Below are 22,233 nucleotides of genomic sequence, written 5' to 3'. Positions count from 1 at the left end.
GATGGATTACTTCGCACGTCGATGGGTAGAACTTTACTTTACCTAAATCATTCCCATTGGATGAATTTGCAGAAATAAGTCACAAGCTAAAAGCATGTAACTGTAAGACAAGACGTATAATGTTACATCAACTATTTGATTGTATAATGTTTTACACGAATTTTATACGTAAGTATTACGTAGCTACCTACTCTTTAAGCCTGAGCATTTAAATGTAGCGTGTCCCGGTGACGAAAGCATACAGCATCCTTTAGGGTTGTAAATTGAAATGTAAACGGTCATATGGCTAGTTTGCTATCGTCATGCGGTAATTGGCACTGGCTTTTACCCACATATCTCTGCATCCGATGTATTGTACTGTTTCATCATTAAATATTACCGTAGGGAACGCGGTTAATCCGAGGTGTTGAGTAGTTATCAACGCGCTTTACTGCAATACATCTATAGGTACCTATATCGAGAGCTTCAAGAAGTAGGTAATGACGAGTAAAGAAATTTTTAAAACCGAGCTTCCGTTTTCTATTCATCATATTCTACTAATTCATCACCAATGACGTGTATTTCAAAAGAAAAAAGTAAAAAAATTCTAAAAGAATGTTGACACCTAAAGCTGCACGATGCTAATTTTTAAAATTATTCCGCATAAAAGCACCACTGCTCATTAATCATCTGGTTGAATATGAACTTGTAAAAAAAAAAATGAAGTGTCTAAACATTACAGCAGCAGGGCATATAAAGAGTAAATTATACCTTAACAAAATTATAAATGTTTTATGCTCGCTGAACTGTTTGAAGTAGGTAATTCATTCTATCAATAAAATAAATAATAATCTTCAAGTGGAGTAGGTACCTATTTGTGTTCAAAACCACACCAAGCTAAAATTTTATTTCTCGATTTTAGTTTAAAAAATTAATAATGAAAAAAAAACAACAAAATTTGATCAAATTGAGGTAGAAAAGTAAAATTTGTTTTATTATCACTTATTTTTGACCTGCAAAAATAGATTGGAGATAGTTTCGGGTCGTTTTGAAGCCATCAGCGTATTTTTGGGTCCGGACTTGGCACTCTAACTTGCTACAACAATGCTCTATCCCTTCAAGGAGATCTGCCTTCCCAACTGGAAATTTGAATTCAAAATTTTGAAAAATTAAATTCAGTTCTTGAAATTAGGCCTATGTGGCTAGTGTTTGAATGATTTTTTTTTCAGACTCAGTTCAAAAATATTGTTGCTTATGATGAAAATATTTCACTTCATAATATGCACACCAAAAAACAGAACTATCCTCAAAATTGATCATTCATCTATCGATGAATTTCTATAATTTAATTATCCAGCTGATTAGAGTCTCAAGTTAAATTTTTTTAATAAGGATAAAAAATAAGATTCGTACTGACGACGTTGTCTCATATATAATCCTAGAAGAAAATTATTATCCTTTGTGAAATATGTTTACTACGGCGGCGGCAGAGCTTTTTCGATAACGTACTATAAAGCACGTATACTCACCAGTGATTTTTTTAATATCTTTTCTTCCACACAGAGCCAATATTTACCTCGTAATTTATTTTCTGTATCAATAAATCAAAATATATTCGCAGGAGTTACTTTTTGGAAAAGCTTATCCGGACTTACTAGTAAGTTTAATATCTCAATATTCGTACACAAGAAAAAGGGGGAAAATAAGAACAAGAACAATCATACGATTTGATACGTATACCTAACCAACGTTAATTTTATTCTAATAAATTACAATAGTAGCCTACCTATAGGTTACCTACATTATTTTACGTAAGCTTATTGAATATATACCTATACGTACTAAGAAACAGAGGAACCTGTATCTTCATCATCTCCGGATTCTATTTCGGCTTCTTCGTAAATATGATACTCGTCGCAAAGGTTATTCATATTGAATTCCGAGATAGTGAAATCTTCCTCGTCTACACCTTCACCTTGGAACCAATGCAAAAAGGCTTTACGTTCGAACATTTTGGAAAATTGATTAACGATACGTTTGAATATTTCCTGTATGGCGCTCGTATTCATAATTCCTGTCGCTGTTTTATGGAATCCTAAAGGTGAGATATCGCATACCGTTGTCTTAATACCATCCGGAATCCAATCGGTAAAATACGATTCGTTTTTATGCCTGAAAAATAACCAAACACATGTATGGATAATCCTTTTTTAAGCTTTTTAATTCCAATAAGTACCATACAAAAGTACCTACCTTTTTTTATAAGCACCAATTTCCTAGCTGCTACTTTCGAGTATACCTATATCGAAAGTGAGGTTATCCCATGTTTTATTTAAAATACGATAATTTTTTATAGCTATAAGCGTTACATGAGAATTGGTGAATTTTTTTTTTGCAAAATGTGGAAAAATATACGACACAGTTTCTTATCTGCGGGTAAAGGATTACGTGTTGGTTCGATATCTATCGCGTTTTAAAATATGAGTAGGTATATCTACAGGATGACGAGGGCATAAAAAATTACGCAACAGCTTCGTTAGTACTCGTAGGTAAGCCTAAAATTTACTCAAGCTTTGGTTTTAACCTCGTTAAATATTTTTTTGTTGTCGAATAAATTGCGACGAGCGATGGAAAATTATACTGGAAACAAGATGTTGGAAATAAATTTCCAAGAGGTCTATAGTTTTTGCTACGTGCTCATGTGACGTCATCGTAACAACGTTGACAAAAAACTAAACCGTAGATTTTGATTTTTTTTCACTTCTTTTTTACCGCAACAAATGCAATTTACGATAAAAATTAAGCTACCGTTGAAAATATACCGAGTTTTACTTTAGGGGTTACATTTTTTCGTCATCGTTGGTTGCATTTTTCATTTGTATACGAATTTTATCCAATCGTTTCCGGTTATTATGTTTCCTTTCGGATCACTTTACTTTCGTAACTGAAATTTCCGTCGATTGTAACGAAAACCAAGTGACGATGAATATAATGGAAAAGTATCGGTACGGTATGGTTTACAAGTCTAGATCGGTGATAAGTTTCAAATAAACGTTGCACAACGTTGAAAATTTACCAGTCCTTGCTATACAATTTCCAAAAGATCTTTGATGTAGAATTTTCGACGATGCAAAAAATCTGACAATAAAAATTATGGAGCTTTAAAATTCATCAAGAACCATTTGTTCATAATTATGTATTAAGTAGTAAAAACAGTTGATCGGTTTAATTAATTTCTTAGATTTTAAGGAGAGTAGGTAATTGAGTTTTTATAGCATTGAAAGAGAAGTGATACTTAGGTAGCTGGAATTAAAATCAGAAAAATAAGTCGATGTTCAAACTCGGCATTTTAAAATTTTTTGATCGTTTCGTATTGTTATGGAACAATCATTGTATTATTTATTCATATTTACGGCAAACTGGTTAGGCAATTCTATTAACATAAACGAATTCCAGTTAGCAATGGTGTTAGCAGAAGGGACAATGGTTACACACATTCTATTTTTTGTCAATTATATTTTAAATGAGAGAAAAGAGGTGCACGGATATGATAGTAATTTCTGTATTTTTAAAATAAGGTGATTCTCAAACAAAAATTTGTACCTACAATTAAAAAAAACTCACCGACTTTTCTTCAAACAAAAATCTTTTACGAACGAATCGATTCCCTTTTTTGAAACATATTTTGTACAGTAATTGATCTGTTTACAATCGAATCGAATCATTTACGAACGATTGGCAATCAAATAAATTGATTGATTTCTTGGTGAATCATTCGCAAACGGATCAATTAATTTACGATTGATTCGGTTTTTGTGAAACTATTGTATAGAAATTGATCTCTTTTCAAGCGAAGTAAATCAAATCGAATCGAATCGTTCACAACCGATTGGCGATTGAATAAACTGATTGATTTCTAGGTGAATCATTCGCGAACGAGTTGATCAATAGTTACTGAATCATTCGCGAACGAATCGATTCGTATTAGTGACTCGTTCGTGAACAAATCAATTCATGTACTCAATTTTTGATGAATCATTCGCGAACGAATCGATTCGTATAAGTGACTCGCTCGTGAACGAATTAATTTGTATAAGTGACTCGTTCGCGAACGAATCGATTCACTTACTCAATTGTTGATGAATCATTTGCGAACGAATCGATTCGTATAAGTGACTCGTTCGCGTATGAACCGATTCATTTACTCATATTTTGGTGAATCATTCACGAACGAGTTGAATTACTTTTTGTGATTCGTTCGCGAACGAATCGATTCGTATAAGTGACTCGTTCGCGAACGAATCAATTCGTATAAGTGACTCGCTCGTGAACGAATCAACTTGTATAAGTGACTCGTTCGCGAACAAATCGATTCACTTACTCAATTTTTGATGAATCATTCGCGAACGAATCGATTCGTATTAGTGACTCGTTCGCGTGCGAATCGATTCATTTACTCAATTTTTGGTGAATCATTTACGAACGAATTGAATTATTTTTTGTGAATCGTTCGCGAACGAATCGATTTGTATAAGTGACTCGTTCGCGAACGAATCGATTCACTGACTCGATTTTTGATGAATCATTCGCGAACGAATCGATTCATTTACTCAATTTTTGATGAATCATTCGCAAACGAATTGATTCGTATAAGTGACTCGTTCGCGAACAAATCGATTCATTTACTCAATTTTTGGCGAATCATTCACGAACGAATTGAATTATTTTTTGTGAATCGTTCGCGAACGAATTGATTCATAAATTAAAGAATTTATTGATTCGTTGGCGAATGGTTTTTTCAAAAAATTGATCACTTCATTCATGAATGATTCACCAAAAATTAAGGGTCGTATTAGTTTTTTGTAGGAATCGTGCAGGCCTATAGTAAGATTTCAAGTTTCATCGAAATCGATTCAGCCGCTTTCTAGGTAATGAGTTTTAAAAAATATTGAAAAAAAATTTGGCTCTCGATAAACTTGGAAGTTTGGAGCTTTTGGAACATAGTGATGATGGCGAAATTGTCCGGCTAGTAGCCTAGTACACTATTTTTCAAGTTGGTTTTAAAAATGTGATTCAAAACGTAAAAATTTCAATTTTTCGTACTCTCAACGTGTATTTTTTGCCTCAATTTCCAATTCCCAGATCGCAAAAGAATTGAAATTGGAACAAAACTTTTTTTTTGAAAAAGGAGGTTCTTAATCGTCTCGCACTTCTTTCTGAAAAAATGGTAGCCCATAAAAATACCAACTCATTGTAAAAATTGCTTTCTCTTGAAAAAGCACGTTGGTATTTTGTAATTATTGAGTCAAAATTTTCAACTCCTGTTTTTGAAGCATTCTCACAAGAAATTCAAAACAATTCAAAGTATCTCCACTTTGAAAAAAAAAAAAATTGAAAAAACATGCGGGACTTCTGAAACATACTATTTTCTATGAAAAGAAAATTTAGTCGAGTTCGCGCGAAAATAAATAGGTACTCGTATATTTGCTAATGAATAAAGTTAGACGTCATTTGAAATTGTCCAACTTGAAATTTCAATTATAAAATTTACATCTGAAAGTTACACCTTATCGGTGATGTCTACTGAAAACCTATCAAAATTCTACACAAATAGGTAAGTTTATCGTAATCTAAAAATAATTATTTCTTATATGAATTTGAAAATGAAACGTTTCTATACTTAATTGAAAATACATAAAATGAAGGAAATGTTACCCTTGAAAGACACGTACTGTACGTACGAGTTGAAAGATATCAAACTAAATTTTCAGTTTCGCTTTTCTTTGTTTTTTGTAAAAGGGGAAAAGAGGGATTCTCCATCATCTTACGAGTACCTACGAGTATATAACTTTTGTTTTCGATCAAGAGTTTGGATATTACCCTTTAATTTCGATCTTGTCCAATTTACTCAAAAACTTTTCTAGCTAGTAAAAAATCGATCTACCGATTAAATTTTGAATATCTCGAAGTAAATGTAGATATGTACACTATAGTTATAATAAATATTCATATTTTTTCATCGTTTGATTGCGGTGAATGATGTAAATATGTAAGTATCTTGAAAACGACACTTCCTATTTAATTCTCCACTCTTTATATGAGTAGATAGATAATTCCAAATTTTCTCTCAAAAAGTTCTCATTCCTCAATTTCACCCTCCCACCGCAAAAAAGCTACAAAACTACGTAAAATTAAAAAACCATCATCAAATCACGATCTTGATTAAAAAATAATATCCACTTTCAACACGTGAAAATTAAGTTTTCAATTTAGTATTATGAATTGAAAGTTTCTATTGTTTTTGTTGATAAAAATATTTGTCGCTCGTTTTTTTCTTCTTTCTTTTTTCTCTCCCTATAAAGGAAAACGTTCAATGGTAACTTTAGTTGACGATGGTGTATTACTTTTTACTCTGGTGTAATGTAAGTTTTTAATAAGTCTTTAAAGTTTTTCTGTTATTATTTCTTATTCATTGTAAAGATTGAATCGTTTATGGTCTCGCGAATCGTGCTAGAAGATAAAACTAGCGCTAGAGCTTTATTAATTAAAAATTATCGAAGCGAAGAGAAGTGGCTACAAATAGATGGGGAAGAGTGAGAATATAGTGCTGGAAATAGGGAAGAAAAAGTATTTTGAAAATTGAAAATGAAAACATACCTGTAAGCATGGGATTCGGAATAGAATTATTTCCAGACTTGCTTGATTCATTTTCTCTGAAACCTTTTTACAACGTAATAAAGACAAGGTTAACTTGGTCTTACGTTAGCTGTTTTGAGATAATTTTTATGAAAAATTGAGCTTCTAAGGGCAAGATTCAACTGAAATGAATTTTTCTCGTGTAAGTAAAAATATCTCCAAATAATTTTGGAGTTAATTCTCATCTCAGCCCGAATAATAATATGACCATACCTATATGTATGCCCAAAATTCAATATTTTTACCTTCGGAGAGGTGATTTGAAAAATTTCAGAGCTCTGGCAAAAAATCACCAATTAGTGAATGTGTAAAAAATTTTTCAACAAAGTTTGTTTTTTTTTCTTCAGAAAGGGATGGAGGAAAAATTTGTAGAGAATATGAGGAAATATGTCCTGATCGCCCTAGCGGGTAATAAAATAATCGCCCTTATAGACTGGAAGTATGGTAACGTGGGGAACTATTTATAGATATCCATGTCTCGTAGCTCAAAGGCTAATACATCGGATCTCTAACCATCAACTTCACTTGATTTTGGCTACTCACGATGGCTGGTTCTTTGTCAAAATACAGAATGATGTAAAAGCAACGGCGTTTTTCCCCTCTGCCCCTCTTTCCTAGCTTAGCCCACTGTCTAAGGGGATAATTTGTGCAATTTAACGTGGTTAATAATTCTGTTTATTAGTTATGGAACAATGGATATTTCTAAGATACCAGTCATTGGAGGTAGCTCTTGAATAATAAGGACTCTGTGTAATCCATTTCTATTGATGCACTTAGCTTGAGTCTGAGCCCATGAAAGAGACCAAAGATAAGTACAGTGTTCAGTAAGCAGTGAAATAGGTATGCTTATATAGTTTAATTTATGCACTTTTTCCCTATGGGTGTAGATCATCATATCAACACCTATAGCTTAACACTTGGACTAAAGGCATAACCTAACCATGTCTTATTAATTTTACGTTACTTCATCGCTAATTAATAATACTTGAGCTAATACTTAACATTATTACAGTGGAGTCTCGATAACTCAAACTCCGTTAACTCGAAGCAAAGTTTGTTTCCCTTCAACTCTCCATAAGACTCAATGTAAAATTCACTTCTTTACCTCGAAGTGAAAAGTCCAAAAACTCCAATAACTCGAGGTAAAATTTTTGAAAAAGACAAGAAAAAACCTCTGTAAGTCGAATGTTGCCAATGTTTTGTCTCTATAACTCGAATTCCTAGTTGAAAACACTTGTGAATTCGAATCTCATTGATACAAAACTCTTTCACATTCACATATCGGTTATCTTCAATGGTAGGTACCTATTGGCTATTGTACATTCTCATTCCATACTTTAATCTCTTCGACCAGGTATAATACATGTTTCCATTTCATTCTAGTAAAAAAAAAACACTCATTTAATTCAAAACTTCGCTAACTCAAAATATACCAAAATTAACCTCTATACTCAACTCTAACTCCGATAACTCGAAAACTCCGATAACTCGAAGTCAACTCCTTCTCCCTTCAGCTTCGAGTTATCGAGACTCCACTGTATTAAGATTTTTCTATTCACTAACACGAGTTGTAAGATGCAAGCGAAGGCTTGTGTCCATTATAAAATAATTCTACTATTAGGGTGGTTCAAAGAACAATAGAAAAAACTTTGTTTTAATTTTTTGAGCTTACCCCCTAGAAGTGTTCCATTTGGTTAGAAAACACTTCACAATAAATTTCAGGGCAAAAAAATGATATTTAGAGGTCACACACGAGAGTTGAAGGTTGAGAAGGCATGAGCACGTCGAGCGAAAACTTCCCAAGGTTATACGCTGGGGAATGCAGCGCCAGCGTTGCGTTCCCTCATTGCATCAAAGTAGTATTACACAATGTTATCCCCTCTACAATGTATGATAAGTAAGGAATTTTTCAAATCCGAAGCTCATTGAAGGAGGAAATACAAAAGATTTCAAAAGTAAAGAAAAAAGTATGAATTTAAGGTTGTTCTACAGCCAGAAAATCATAATCCGTACTTTGAAATGGTTGTTTTAAAAATCCAATAAAAATTAGTATCACTTAATAAGTTGTGGTGGGGATGCCGCTCTCAGTATAGTTGCGCCAAATCAACCCCGTCAAGCTTCGGTGCATTTCCTGCGGCGCCATCCTGGGAAGTATTGTGCTTCTGCGTGCTCGTTGCTCTCAAGTCTCAACATGTATTTTTTTCATCAAAAGGAACAAAATTAGGGGGTAAGACCTTGAGATTTCAAAAAAAAAATGTTACATGAAGCACCCTAACTATTATTTTATATTGATATTCTTACGTGTATTTTCAAATTGTTCTTAAATTGTAATAAATCACTAGTAGGTACTAAAATTTCGTCGATCTTTGTGTACCTATTTATTTAGTGTTTTCAAATGATTCTGTGCATAGGGTGACTGGTTTTATTGTATTACTCTACCTACTCCGAGCTATCCAGGACAAGGTAATTTTTCCTTCCCTAAGGAATAATTATTGACTAAACCACTATACCAAAGAATTGAAATAATTTCTCCCAATCCCAATAATCCCAAGTCTCACTCTATCAAATTTGTAGGGGTAAATACGGGAGGGACATAGCCAGTCAGTTCTAAACATTCATTCATTGAAAATATATAGGTACGTAGGCAAGCACAAAATTTCGAAAAATGTTATATTTGTGTCGAATTGAGAGTTTTTGAATGCGTCTGATTCAAATTCTGAAATCAGTTTTAACCTAAAATCAAACTGAAGCCCTTCCCAAAGGTCTAAAGGATGCTCGGGACTCGAAATTCAAAAAAAAATCTCATGCATAGGTACTCAAAAAAATGTAAACATTTCTTTCCTTTCCCACCCTTTCACCAGTTTTCAGCCAATTTTCGAACGGATGTCGACGCCAAGTACAGACAAAGTAGGTAACTCATCCAGTCGCATCAAATATCTAAGACGACGTTAAGTAACACCAGGAATAAGTTAAATTGAAAATATAAATATGCACTCGTATACGGAATACCTACACCAACGAAGCTATCTACTCGTAACAGATAATGCGTTGGCAACTTTTAAAACAGAAAATTAAATTTTTGCACGCGAAAAAAAAAGATAAAAAAACAACGTAGAGAAAAAAACTCCTATGCTTTTCTCGACTCGACGAAAATAGCAATCGTAAACCGAGCACGTAGCGGTGTGAAAACGAACGGTGACATCGGAGTTACAAAAATATCACCAATACGAGCTTTACGTTCGAGTTAAACCTCAAGATGAGCTCATTACGAAAGAAATTTTTTACCAGAAAGATACACTCGAAGAACAGCGTTAAATTAGCGTGGGAAAAAAAACGTGGAAAAAGAAGCAATGCAACTCACCTCAACTGTACAATTTGTTGTTCAACTTGTTTAGCGGAAACTTTGCCACGGAAAATGGCCCCAACGGCGAAAAATTTCCCCTTTCTGGGATCAATATCGGCCATCATGTTTTTCGGATCGAAAATCTGTACGATTAAATCGCTAACAGAGGCGCTGCTCGTGAGCGGTGCGAACGAAGGAATCAAGAAGTGCAGTCTGGGAAAAGGTACCAGATTCACTGCTAGTTTTCTAAGATCACCGTTTAACTGGCCAGGAAATCGGAAAGCTGCCGTGATACCGGACATGGTATTCGCAACGACGTGATTCAGTTCACCATAAACTGGCTGTTTTTTCTTCAAAGCGAACATTCCGATATTGTACAGGGCCTCGTTGTCGATTGTGAAACAGGTATCGGTGAATTCTACCAATGTGTTGGTTGATAATACAGCGTTGTATGGTTCAACTATCACATCAGATACCTGGAATATTCGCGCCGAGCAAATGTAATCTGCCAACTATATCATTAGCTTATACAGGCATCGATTTATACGTTTATCTACGCGAAAATCCCACGTATTCGTACCTTTAAAAATGTTAACGGAATTTACGACAATTAATTCTGAAAGAATGATTTCGCTATTCGTAAATTTACCTCGTCTGAACCACCCCTGCCGCAGCAGAGCGAAGCGACGGCAATCTCGTCGGAATTTTCTCATGCGAGAGAAAGCCTCTCTCCGGCAAAAATTATCAAACAACGAGATGAGGAGTAAAATAAGCAAAGTGAATTTTATCTAACGTTACAATCGAATCGCAATTCCCAAAATTTATAGTTCATTTTCATCAAAACAAAATGCAAAGCTCGCGCTACGCGAACTAGATTTATGGTATTTCGCAGACCCGCAATAAGCAACCGTTTCAAGAGCAATACGCATATGTACCTACATTTATATATTATATGGTGTTTAATATGGAGCATAAACATTAATAAAAGTGTCAAAAGGCTCCGATATAAACGATATGCAAGTGACGGTTGAAATTAAGTTTTAAATAAAACAACTGAATACAGTACGATGTGGAACGTGCCACGAAACACCGCAAATATCTTCATATTAAAATCTACAATACGTAGTACATACAATATCAACTCACTTTAGGGGAAGGTATCACTGTATGCGTACTAATTATTGGATCTGGGTACATATCGCGAATACGTTCTATCATCAAGCACCCTAAACCGGATCCGGTACCTCCACCGATCGAGTGAACAATCTGGAACCCTTGTAGACAATCGCAGTCTTCGGCTTCTTTTCTGCAAAAGTATGTAAAATGTGTCAAGTACTTACTTATCTGTTGTTGAGAAAAAATGGCGGCGTCAAGCGTTGCCACGAGTATCAATGTAATAGCCGAATTTTCCTTCAAAAGGTTTTATATTTGTTTTTTTAGATTGTTATATGGAGTTACCATCAGTACAGTGATTTTAGAAAAATTTTTAGTCGAACCTGGGAAAAATTGGGGGAAAGCTGAATTTCACATTATTTGTTCAGGTTTGTCTCTAAAACAATCCATCAAAAGTTGCACCCTGCAACTTGCCGGCTACCCCCACAAGAGGTCATTAACCTTTGCCGATACAGGTTTTTCGGCTGTATCGCCGAAATGAAGGGTCTGAGAGGGAAAATGTTCAAACAAACATTGTTCTACGATAAATTTCCTATCAGCATGACCAGTTTATGTTTTCTCAAAATGGCGATTTCACCCTTACTGGGTGGGGGGGGGATAAAGTTGTGGATTTTTTGAAAATTGTTTTAAAAAATGAAAATCGACAATTTAAAACGTGAACTCGATTCACGGTAGACTCGAAAATATTTTGACCAAAGTTGCACACCGCAACTTGTCTGCCACCCCCCGCAAGAGGTCATTAATTTACAGGTAAGTAGGCCAAAAATGAGAAAAAATCTAAATTTTATCAAATTGAGCTATAAAGCTGAAATTAGGGATGTATGCTATTTTTGACCTGCCAAATCGATTGGAAATGATTTAAAACCGTTTTAGCAGGTTCTGGAGCTTCCAGCTCAATTTTCAAACTTGAAAATCTCATCACAAAGTTTCCTCAAATGAAGTTGGGAAACGTAAATTTACGCTGAAATCCAATTTATACACGCTATTAAGTCGACTGCTGGTGGGTTTGAGTCATTTTGTGGCCACCAGCGACTCCACAAAATTTCATCAAATAGAGTTGGAAAGCCGACAGTTGATTCAGATAGATTTTGTGACATTTTTTGAAAAACAGAAGTTTCTATAAATCTGCTGGAGGCTCCAAAACTGACTGAAACTGCCTGCGATCCACCTCAGAATAATGCCAAAAATGCGGTGTCTCTGTTTGGTAAAATTTTATGGAAATTTTGAGCAGTGAGAAATCTTCTGGAGACTCTGGTAATTTCTAAAAAGTCGCTGGAGGCTCCAAAACGACTTGAAATCTACCGGTATTCAACTTCATAGCGTATTAAAATTAGTTTACAGACTGAATTTTAGCTTTCGAACAGCTTTTCATGAAGTTTTAAGTTTCTAAAATCTGTCGGAGGCTCTAGGAATTTTTGAAAAGTTGTTGAAGGCTCCTAAATGACTTGAACCAACCTGCAGTCGACTTGATAGTGTTTTGAAATTGGAGCACAGAGTGTATTTTGGATTTCCAAATCTGTTTGGTACATTTTTATCGAAATTTCGAATATTTAAATATCTGCTGGAGGCTCCAGTGATTTTCAAAAAGTCGCTTGAGGCTCCAAAACGACTTAAAATCTACTTGAAATTAGTTTACAGAATGAATTTTAGCTTTCCAACAGCTTTTAATAAAATTTTATGGGGTTTTCAAGTTTGAAAAATGTGCTGGAGGCTCCAGAACCTTCTAAAACGGGTTGAAATCATTTCCAATCGATTTGGCAGGTCGAAAACAGCATACATCCCAAATTTCAGCTTTATAGCTCAATTTGGTAAAATTTAGATTTTTTTCTCATTTTTGGCCTACTTACCTACCTATAAATTTTATTTTAAAAAATTCACCAAAAATTGAAAAATATATTTTAACTGAATTGGTCAACATGCTTATAGGAAATTTGACGTAGAATAATTTTAGTTCAATCACTGTTTTGCCTCCGACGTCCGACCCTTCATTTCGGCAATTAGCCGAAAAACGTAGATTGACAAAGGTTTAATGACCTCTTGCGGGGGGTAGCAGACAAGTTGAGGGTGTGCAACTTTGGTCAAAATATTTTCGAGTCTACCGTGAATCGAGTTCACGTTTTAAATTGTCAATTTTCATTTTTTAAAACAATTTTCATAAAACCCACAACTGTACCCCCTCCTTAGTAAGGGTGAAATCGCCATTTTGGGAAAACCTAAACTGGTCATGCTGATAGGAAATTTAGCGTTGAACAATGTTTGTTTGAACATTTTCCCTCTCGGACCCTTCATTTCGGCGATACAGCCGAAAAACCTGTATCGGCAAAGGTTAATGACCTCTTGTGGGGGTAGCCGGCAAGTTGCAGGGTGCAACTTTTGATGGATTGTTTTAGAGACCAATTTGAACAAATAATTTGAAATTCAGCTTTCCCCCAATTTTTCCGAGATTCGACTGAAAATTTTGCTAAAAATGACTTTACTAAATGGTATTTACTTAAGTACATAATTATGAGAGAGATTTACGTGGAATCATATTTATCAAGTATCATTTTAATTATTATCTACTTTCAACTCCATATGATAAGGGAACTTTTGAACAGACACTTTTCGAGCTAGACTGAAAGGTTTCAGGTGCTCAAGTTCATTTTTGGGTCTCTAGTGAATTTTTGAAAAATTGAAAAATGAATGTTTTTATAATGACGATTTTTTAACTAGGTAGGTATTTTCTGTTTTTTTGTTTTTTTTGTTTTTTTTTTGTTTTCAAACAAAATGATGATCGGGTGTAAATAATTACTTCATTTTACCCATTCCTCCCTTTGAAAAGTACCAACTTTAGAGCATTTGAAAATCTCCACCGAGTTTTCAATTTTCTTCAGAAATTTCAAATCATTCCAGCAGCAGCGAAAATGAATTTTGGCTCGTATAGATTTGGATGGTGTTCAATGCTCATTTTACCGGAGAACATTTAAAATTTGCTGGAGGCTCCATAATGTCTAATTGCAATCGTTTTCGAGTCGGATTTTCCGTCTATTTATACTTTTGAAAAGTAGAAATAATAATTCGCTCATTTTTTTACAGAAAATTCTTTCACGCATTCTATAGGTATATACGAGTACATCCGAAAAATAAAAAATTAGGTAAATAGCTGGAAAATTCGTCTAAAACCTAACGAACTCACTTTTATACTACCTGATGCGTTCTAAAATCCTGGACGAGAGTTCCAAGCCTTCGCTGAAGTACCCTTTGGCCCAATTCTTGCCAGCCCCCGATGAACCAGCCACGAAACTATCCGGTTCGAAAAGTTTTCCAAATTCTTTCTCTCTAATCGAATCAAACACCCCTGATTCCAAATCTGCCAATATTGTTCTTGGCACATATCGAGAATCTAATTGCGTCGCCACAGAACAGAATAGAAAAAAGTACACATTTTTATTAGGTACCATTCGAATGGATACTCCTATAGCTGTTTCTTTATTGATATAGGCTTTTATGGGTTTACATCGTTGTCGAGGGGGTACTTGAAATTTGAATTCGAAACTCTCGATATCACTTTAATAGGTCGGGTCGTGACCGTATTTTTCATAAAAGGGTGTCTCGATTCTCATCTTTTTGTAAAATCCAAAGAGGAAAAAAAGCTCACCAAGGGGTTTGTAAAATTTTTAATTGAGCTTTTAAACGGCTCTTTAGTATGAATGTACAATCTATTGCTAAAAGTCCTTTAACGGCGGTTTTTTCTTTTCCTTTTTTTTCTCGTGATTGATCACGTAAAATTTGCATACTTCTTGTTCTTATATAATTAATGTACAAATTATACTCGGTCGTGCTTTAATTGGTACCTATCGTTATAATGATTCGTATTTCCATTTTTGCCTTTTGTCACTCGAGAAGAAAAAAATTCGTTTGTTTTTATTTCTAAACGCCGAAAATAAATAACCTTTGCAGCTTGAGATATTTTTTTGAAAACGAATAAATCAACTGAAGTAGGTTTTTTAATGATTTCGTCATATATTATTCTTTATTTTTCAATTTGTGATTTTATTGGCTGGACAAATTGTGTTTTTTTACTGTCTAAATGGTTGTAAAATGTTATTTTGTTGTTTTTTTTTCTAATTTTAATTTTAGATGGAGTGATTTTATTAAATTTAATATGTACCTACCTAATACATTTTTGATTAAGTTTTTAGGCAGGAATTCTTTATCAATGTGGAAAAATTTCTTCAACAAATTTTGAATGAAGAAAATACATTGTATCATTTTTGGATTTTACTTTTCTTATTAGAAAATATTACGAACGAAAAATTCAATTGATATGAGAAAAAAAAATCAAAAAGAATCTCTTTTTAATAGATAGGGGTATTTGCAGCTTTAGGGTTAATCTTTGATGTCATCGATAACAAGGGAAAGATTTTCAGGTCTAGAGTATCTCGTCAACATTCTACAAACGCCGATAAAATATTTCTCATTGAGGTTCGATTTGGTTATGAGGTCAGTTCTGTCTTAACATTACGTGATTTTTTTTTCTGAAAAAGTGCTCGTATAGTTACCTTTGGAGATATTTTTTCATTTGTGGACGAATTAGCGCAATCATAGATTTTCTTTTTCTTAATACACGTTGAGTTGTTTTCGAATAGGAACCTCATTAAAAAAAAATCAAGAAAGCTTTTCATCGTAGGTATCTATTTCTCATTAGGTACGACCGAGGACACGATAGTTATATTTTTTACCCATTGAACGTGGAGTAGAGTAGAGAATACTGGCAAAGGACATGAGCAAATTTTCAACTCAAGAATAGTCACGTATAGTTTCAGTTTGCTATTCAATGATTTCTAAATTATTAGAAAACCGATTTCTTTTCTTGCCAGTATTAGTGAAAGAAAAATAAGAACGAACGAGAGAAAAAAACCGACCGAGGAAAAATTGTAAATCTTATATATAGGTACACGAAACATTTCCACGGTGGTTTGTTTGTAATCAGCGTTGAAAGATATTTAAGAAGCTTATCGAGAAATTCAAAAAACTTTTAAAAAAGGGATTGAAAAGTATAGAATTCAGATCGGCTCGCTTGGGGAGAGAAAAATGAAACAAATTCACCATAACCTTCCTAATGATTACTTCAAACCACGTATGAAAAGTTGGGACGAGTGGTGATTAAAGAAGTACCGTATATCGGAGGCATAACACTGCTGGGGAAAACTTATCTAGTGACAGTTGTGAAAATGCAAACGTTTTCATGAAAATGTCAAACTCACTATCTACTTCGCGAAAATAAACGTTAATTCCTTTCAGCTGACAGGGATCTTCACCGCAGTGTAACCCTTCCACGTTAATTCCATGCTCGGCTACGATCACTTCCCAAAACTGCAACGTAAATGATAAAAAATACGTTTGTATAATATTTAATTATCTCGTATCGTGTGTCAATGGAAGACGTACCTACCTTGTATCCGATTGAATTACCGCACTGACCAACATGCACGCTGATTATTTCTCTCATTATCGATGCTGAATTATACGTAGGAGTTGATTTTTTAAATACTCGTTAGGTAATTTAGCTGCATCAACACCATCGTTTAATATATTAAAATATTTTGCAAATTATTTTACTCGTTATTTTCGTGCGAATCAGTTGCGTGTATTTTTATTATCATATCATTTTGTTTACTTGATACTAATTTGGTATCGTCAAATTGTTTTTTTTTTCAGCAGCCAGTAATTTCTTAATTTTAAAATAAAGAACGGAAATTTTAAATCCAACAACTTTTAGACCACGATGTCATACCTTATTTTGCAAAGTTGAAATTACCTCGGCTGAGAAAATAATTCATCCCTATTTCTTATTTTTCTCCATCTGCAAGAAAGTGGTGCCGGATGCCTCCTCCCCGGTAGAAATTTTTATAATTTTATTTCAAAAATATGTAGTAAAAATTGAGGTGGCGCTGAAGGCTCTGAAGGGGTGAGATTAGTGTAGCAGAAAATCTGACGTCATATTCGTGCTCAGCGGTATCGAATCATGCAGAAACGACACCCCATTCATTAATATTTAATTCTACCAAAATTCTCATTTTACCACCTCTACGACACCTTTTTTCAATTTTTCACCGTGAATGACGCATCAAAACAAAAATTTCGAAAAAGTATAATATATGATAGATACTTGCGGGTCAAAAATAAATTAAAAAATTGTACCTCACAATTTTCATCGTTAGTAAAAAGCATGAAATAAGTTGAAAAACGCAATTTTGAGGGGTAAATATGAAGGGAGGTCAGGGAGGGTGTTGCAAATTCTTGTAGATATACCTCTGTTGTTGACCACACCATCCTAGATAATATTCACCAAAAAAACTTTGATGGTAATTATGGTATTTCAATAGGGTTATCAAAAAAAAAAATCCAAGTTTGAGAGCGCGCGATAGATCGAGTTTTCTCACGATGGACCCGTGGAACAGTGTTCACAAAACGCGCGGTAGTATGGGAGATACGAGATACATGTTTTTTTTTCAAACTTAGTTTTTTTGACCATGTTGTACTTCCTTTGGGACCTTGGGAAAATTATATGTTAGGTATACCTTAGGGTATCATCAGTTTTGACAAAAAATTCAGCCATGTCATCCCCCCTCCAAAATTTTCAACCCCCTGAAAAACTAAGAAAATGGAGGGGAAAATTTCAAAAAATTACCCCTATATGATGTACACAATCTATGAAATTTTCAAAATTTTTCATCAACCCCCCCCACCCCTCCGAGAAACAAATCATTTAATTTTTGATGTTTATGGGACAGTTTCTCCAAAAGGGGAAGGGATGGGAGGTCAAAAATTTGTATGGAGAGTTTTTACTTCAAGGGTAACTTTTTGGACCATTTTCAATCCATTTTGGATCAAAGGCCTTTTCACCCATCTTATAGGGGAAGAGCCTTTGGGGATAATAAAAAGAGCTGAAAAAATTAATTTTCGCAGAAAATTTTTGGGAATTACATATAATAGACTCGGACTTGAAATGGAATAACCAAGTACAAGTAGACCATTTAATCAAAAAACTCTCTACCTATACTTACTTAATACACGGCATTTACGTGATATCACAAATTTAAATACTCTAAAATTGCATACTATGGCCTGTTTCATTCAAATATGAGCTATGGAATATCTCTTTGGAGTGGTAACCACAATCTACGTCAATGGGTATTGCTAGCACAAAAAAGACTTATTAGAATAATGTTTCGAAAAAACCCGAGAGAATCCTGCAAATCAATCTTCATTGAAAGTAAGATACTGACAGTCCCATGTCAGTACATACTGCAAATTAGTATTATGGTAAAAAACAGAACAATAAAACTCAAGACACCTTCTCATACCTATGATACAAGACATCGAAATTTGGCAATAAGTGAAAATTTAAGGACAAAAAATACTTATGCAGAATAATGTTGATTTTATATGGCTTCCAAAATATACAATAAAATCCCTCAGGAATTCAAATCTCTGACATCTGGTAAACTGTTCAAAAATAAACTCAAAAAAGGGTTACAGGGATATGTACATTCTACAGCATTGATGAGTTGATGCAGCTGGAGTAAAATCATGGTAAATTTTGTTTGCTCTGAAATGTATTGTTTCCTATTATTTACGTGTATACTTTTATTTCATTTAAATTTTAATGTTAGTATCATTAGTAGTATTTATCTATATTTACCCTTAAACATATTTATTTGAAATACTGTACCTACATCACTTGAATTTAAGTTGACTTTGTAAACGCAGCACAGCTGCCCATTGCAAGAATAAACTTAATTGATTGATTGATTGATTGATGTTGATTCCCTTATAGGCTACATATAAAGCCCCTCTAAGTCGAAAAAAATAATTTTAAAAAAATGAAAAATTGATATCATCTGTACATGTATTTGGAAAATGATTTTTCATTTCTAGGCAGAGTACTTTCAAATAACCACATTTTCAAGAAGACCCCTCCATTGGTCCTCCAAATGATGTGGGTCCACCTCCACTTGCATGATAAGCTCATCTCGAAGTTGAAAAATATTGAAAAAGATGAAAATTGATGTCTGTATAGGTACACTTATTTGAAAAATTTTCATCTTTGAGCAGAATACTTCTATGTAGGTAAGTAGATGATTTTTTTTTTCAAAAAAAAAAAAAAACTTCCTTCAGTAACCTCTAACGATGTTGTTAACCAAAATAAAGATCCCTAAAGTTGGAGGAATTAAAAATTGAACAAATTAGGATTAAAAAAAAAAAAATCAGTCTTCTTTCAAAGTTCTTTTAAATGACTTCTCTTCGAGAAACCCCCTCCTTACTTGGTGGATGTTTCATTATTTCACCATAACAATAGGCCATTTAAGCCAAAAGTGACCTTGGTCCTCCAAGAAATAATCTTGGCTAGTTCAACTCATCCATGTTACAATAAAACTTGAAAAATCATTAAAATCAAGGTGCCTGACTGATAAATACTTAAGTATGAAATTAATCTTTCAATAAATAAAATTATGTTTAGAAGCTGAGAGGGACCAAATTTCACTTTTTTTTATCGTATGTAATAGTGAAGGGGGGAATTGAAAACATTAAATATGTATACGACTTTCTGACGTTTTGTTTGAATGAGAATTTGCAAAAAATCATGCAGAATTGTAGAGTTCCTAACAACGATATTTTCATCATCAAGTTGATAGCAAAAAAAGCAAATCCTTTATTCTAAACATTTAGATTAAATCTTCAGTATCAATAATAAGACAGTATTGTTGTCAATATCCATGGCGTCGAAATAACCAGCCACATCTTTGAGAGTGAATAAACGCCTAGAAATTAACTTTCAACTCCCCTTATTTCTGCAAACTGCGTGCAATTTTTCCTACTTCCAGAATCAATTAGAATTCAGTTCGGTAATTGAAATTCCTACGAATTTTTTCTCAATTCTTTAGCTGAAAATTATTAGTTTGAGCGAATTAATTAAAAGCTGCTGATACCATTATGATGTTCGATTTTCTTTTAACTCGTTAATCTTATGAGTATTAGCTCGGAAATTAATTAACGCGAAGGTGTAGGTACGTTAATTTTGTTTGCATATATTTTTTCTCTTTTCCACCCGCAGTATATCTGTAGGTAGGTACTACCTATCTTACCATAGGAGGGAAATTTCGTTAGAGTTTACTTTACGCAATACGTGAACGAAATATTAATATTAGAAGATTAATTGCGTAAAATATACGTACTTATATATACCTACACAGACAGATGAGCACAATCGGTATAGTCATTTTTAGTGCTTAAATTCATCATCTTGCTAAGTTTGTCTGTGGTGTTTAGAATTATGCTTATTCATCTTACAGTAAGAGTATTTTCGTATAACAAATTCGCCCCTCTTGGTGTTACGAGTATATTTGAACAACTTGGACGTTTCCATCTTAAAAGCAAATATATTTTAAAGGGTATTAGAAACAAGCGATATTATTCTTTTTCAAGTTCATACCTACTCGCGCGCGTTGTCGTTGTCTAACAATGAAAGCACCTCCAAAAAAGTTGACGACATTTCAACAGATTAACCATGTCGCAGATTTTCTTGTCTCGCATAAGAGATCGGAACACCGCCGCGGAACGAAATTTGATTAAAATGATAATTTTTCCATCTGCTGAGAGAGCTAAGGTGACAATGAAATTCATATTTCGTTCTACATTTGGAATTGGAACAAAGCTGCGAGATATTCATAGTCGACTACATTAATAAGAGATGTTAAATGTTAAACCGAACACCTACAACTAACCTGCAGCTATTTCCACATTGTAGTGCTCGGTTCAGTTATAATTTTTGGCGCTTTGTTATCGCGCCATGCGACAAATATTTCATTTGAACGTCATCGTTGTCGCGAATTTTCTTCCAATTCGACACATACTCATCTGGGTTATATTCCTACGCGTTAAATTGAATACCTACATTTCGCTGGCGCAATTAATGGTTCATTTTCGAGGTAATTAAAACGACTTAATGTCGTCTTGTTTACTCGGATAGGTACACGAACTCATATAAATGCGATAGGTATGTTACGTACAGTACGATGCATATAACTTTTGAGTATCTGTGTTTCATTTGTGAACAAGATGAGCTCGTAGAATACGTTCTTTTGGGATTTCTTTTTATACTTATTAGTAGGTATAATGTCTGATACGTTATTACGTTTGTAAAAACATCGAGGTGAGTTTAAAATACAACAGTAGGTACGTAAGTATTAAAAGACACGATTCGAGTACCTACATTTGGAATTACACTTATCGTATTTCGAGTTTAATTCATTCGACGAGAGGGTCAGCGCATTTTATTACAAGTAAGTATGAAAAATAATAATCTCTGGAGCGAGAAGGTACGAGTATTATATTAAAAGAATGGATCAACGAATGGAGGAGAAAAGGCAGAGAAGAGTTTCCGCGAATGATGAACTTGCATTTTAGGTAGGTACCTATGTGGAATTGTGGACGATTTCTTTTATGCAATCAAAAATCTTCAACGAACTAGAAATTTATTATGAAAATTGTGAAAATTTTAATTGGCGAAAATAGTGAAGTGTTACTTACTCATTATGAATCATAAGGTTTAGTTTCCAAAGTTCTAGGTACAATGGAAATGGATGCTTGCATAAAGACTGAAATTCAATAGAATAAAACACTATCTTTTTTTCATTTTATTTAATTTTTTATTTTCATTTTCATTTATTATGCATATACTTACTTAAGTATATATTGAATGAGAAATTATGTTACCTAACAAAATGGATATTTATATCACCAAAAAATTAAAGTCTGAGTCCATAAAAATCCACAGAGGTGGGTGGTTTTATTTTTTAATTTTTTATCAATTTTGGAAAACTTCAAATGTGGCTCATGAAAACTTGATATCTATAACAAGGTAGGCATTCCAAAAGGCAGAGAAATTTTTGAATTGTCAACGTTAAATCGAAACAGCATGCAAGAATACATTAACAGCTGAAATTTCAATTTTTAGGGGATAAAATGCATTTTTCGATTCTTGATGAATTTTTCGA

At 33.8% G+C, this 22,233-nt stretch overlaps 1 protein-coding gene across 2 annotated transcripts; it reads right to left on the bottom strand.

The window, feature by feature from the left end:
• Positions 1–1,766: 1,766 nt before the first annotated feature.
• Positions 1,767–16,682, bottom strand: LOC135835441 (tubulin beta chain-like). 2 transcript variants are annotated; one of them, XM_065349698.1, is made up of 7 exons: positions 16,626–16,682; positions 16,434–16,546; positions 14,968–14,975; positions 14,378–14,573; positions 11,165–11,324; positions 10,037–10,494; positions 1,767–2,151 (listed from the first exon to the last, which is right to left on the bottom strand). In XM_065349698.1, exons 1-7 carry the CDS (start codon positions 16,680–16,682, stop codon positions 1,821–1,823), a joined length of 1,323 nt encoding a protein of 440 aa, XP_065205770.1. In that variant the 3' UTR covers positions 1,767–1,820. The 2 variants fall into 2 exon arrangements, with proteins under 2 accessions (XP_065205770.1, XP_065205771.1); XM_065349699.1 differs by lacking the exon at positions 14,968–14,975 and having other exon boundaries at positions 16,438–16,546.
• Between the last annotated feature and the right edge of the window lie 5,551 nt (positions 16,683–22,233).

The sequence above is a fragment of the Planococcus citri genome, chromosome 2 (assembly GCF_950023065.1).
Source record: "Planococcus citri chromosome 2, ihPlaCitr1.1, whole genome shotgun sequence".
NCBI lineage: Eukaryota > Metazoa > Arthropoda > Insecta > Hemiptera > Pseudococcidae > Planococcus > Planococcus citri.
Note: the sequence above shows the minus strand (reverse complement) of the source record. Positions and strands in the feature narration are given on the sequence as shown.

Coding starts and splice junctions, on each gene's coding strand:
- LOC135835441 (XM_065349698.1), bottom strand. CDS start 16,682: ATGAGAGAAATAATCAGCGTGCATGTTGGTCAGTGCGGTAATTCAATC. Junction 16,547..16,625: donor GTAATTCAATCGGATACAAG/GTAGGTACGTCT, acceptor TTTACGTTGCAG/TTTTGGGAAGTGATCGTAGC. Junction 11,325..14,377: donor AGGATTTTAGAACGCATCAG/GTAGTATAAAAG, acceptor ATACTTTTGCAG/AAAAGAAGCCGAAGACTGCG.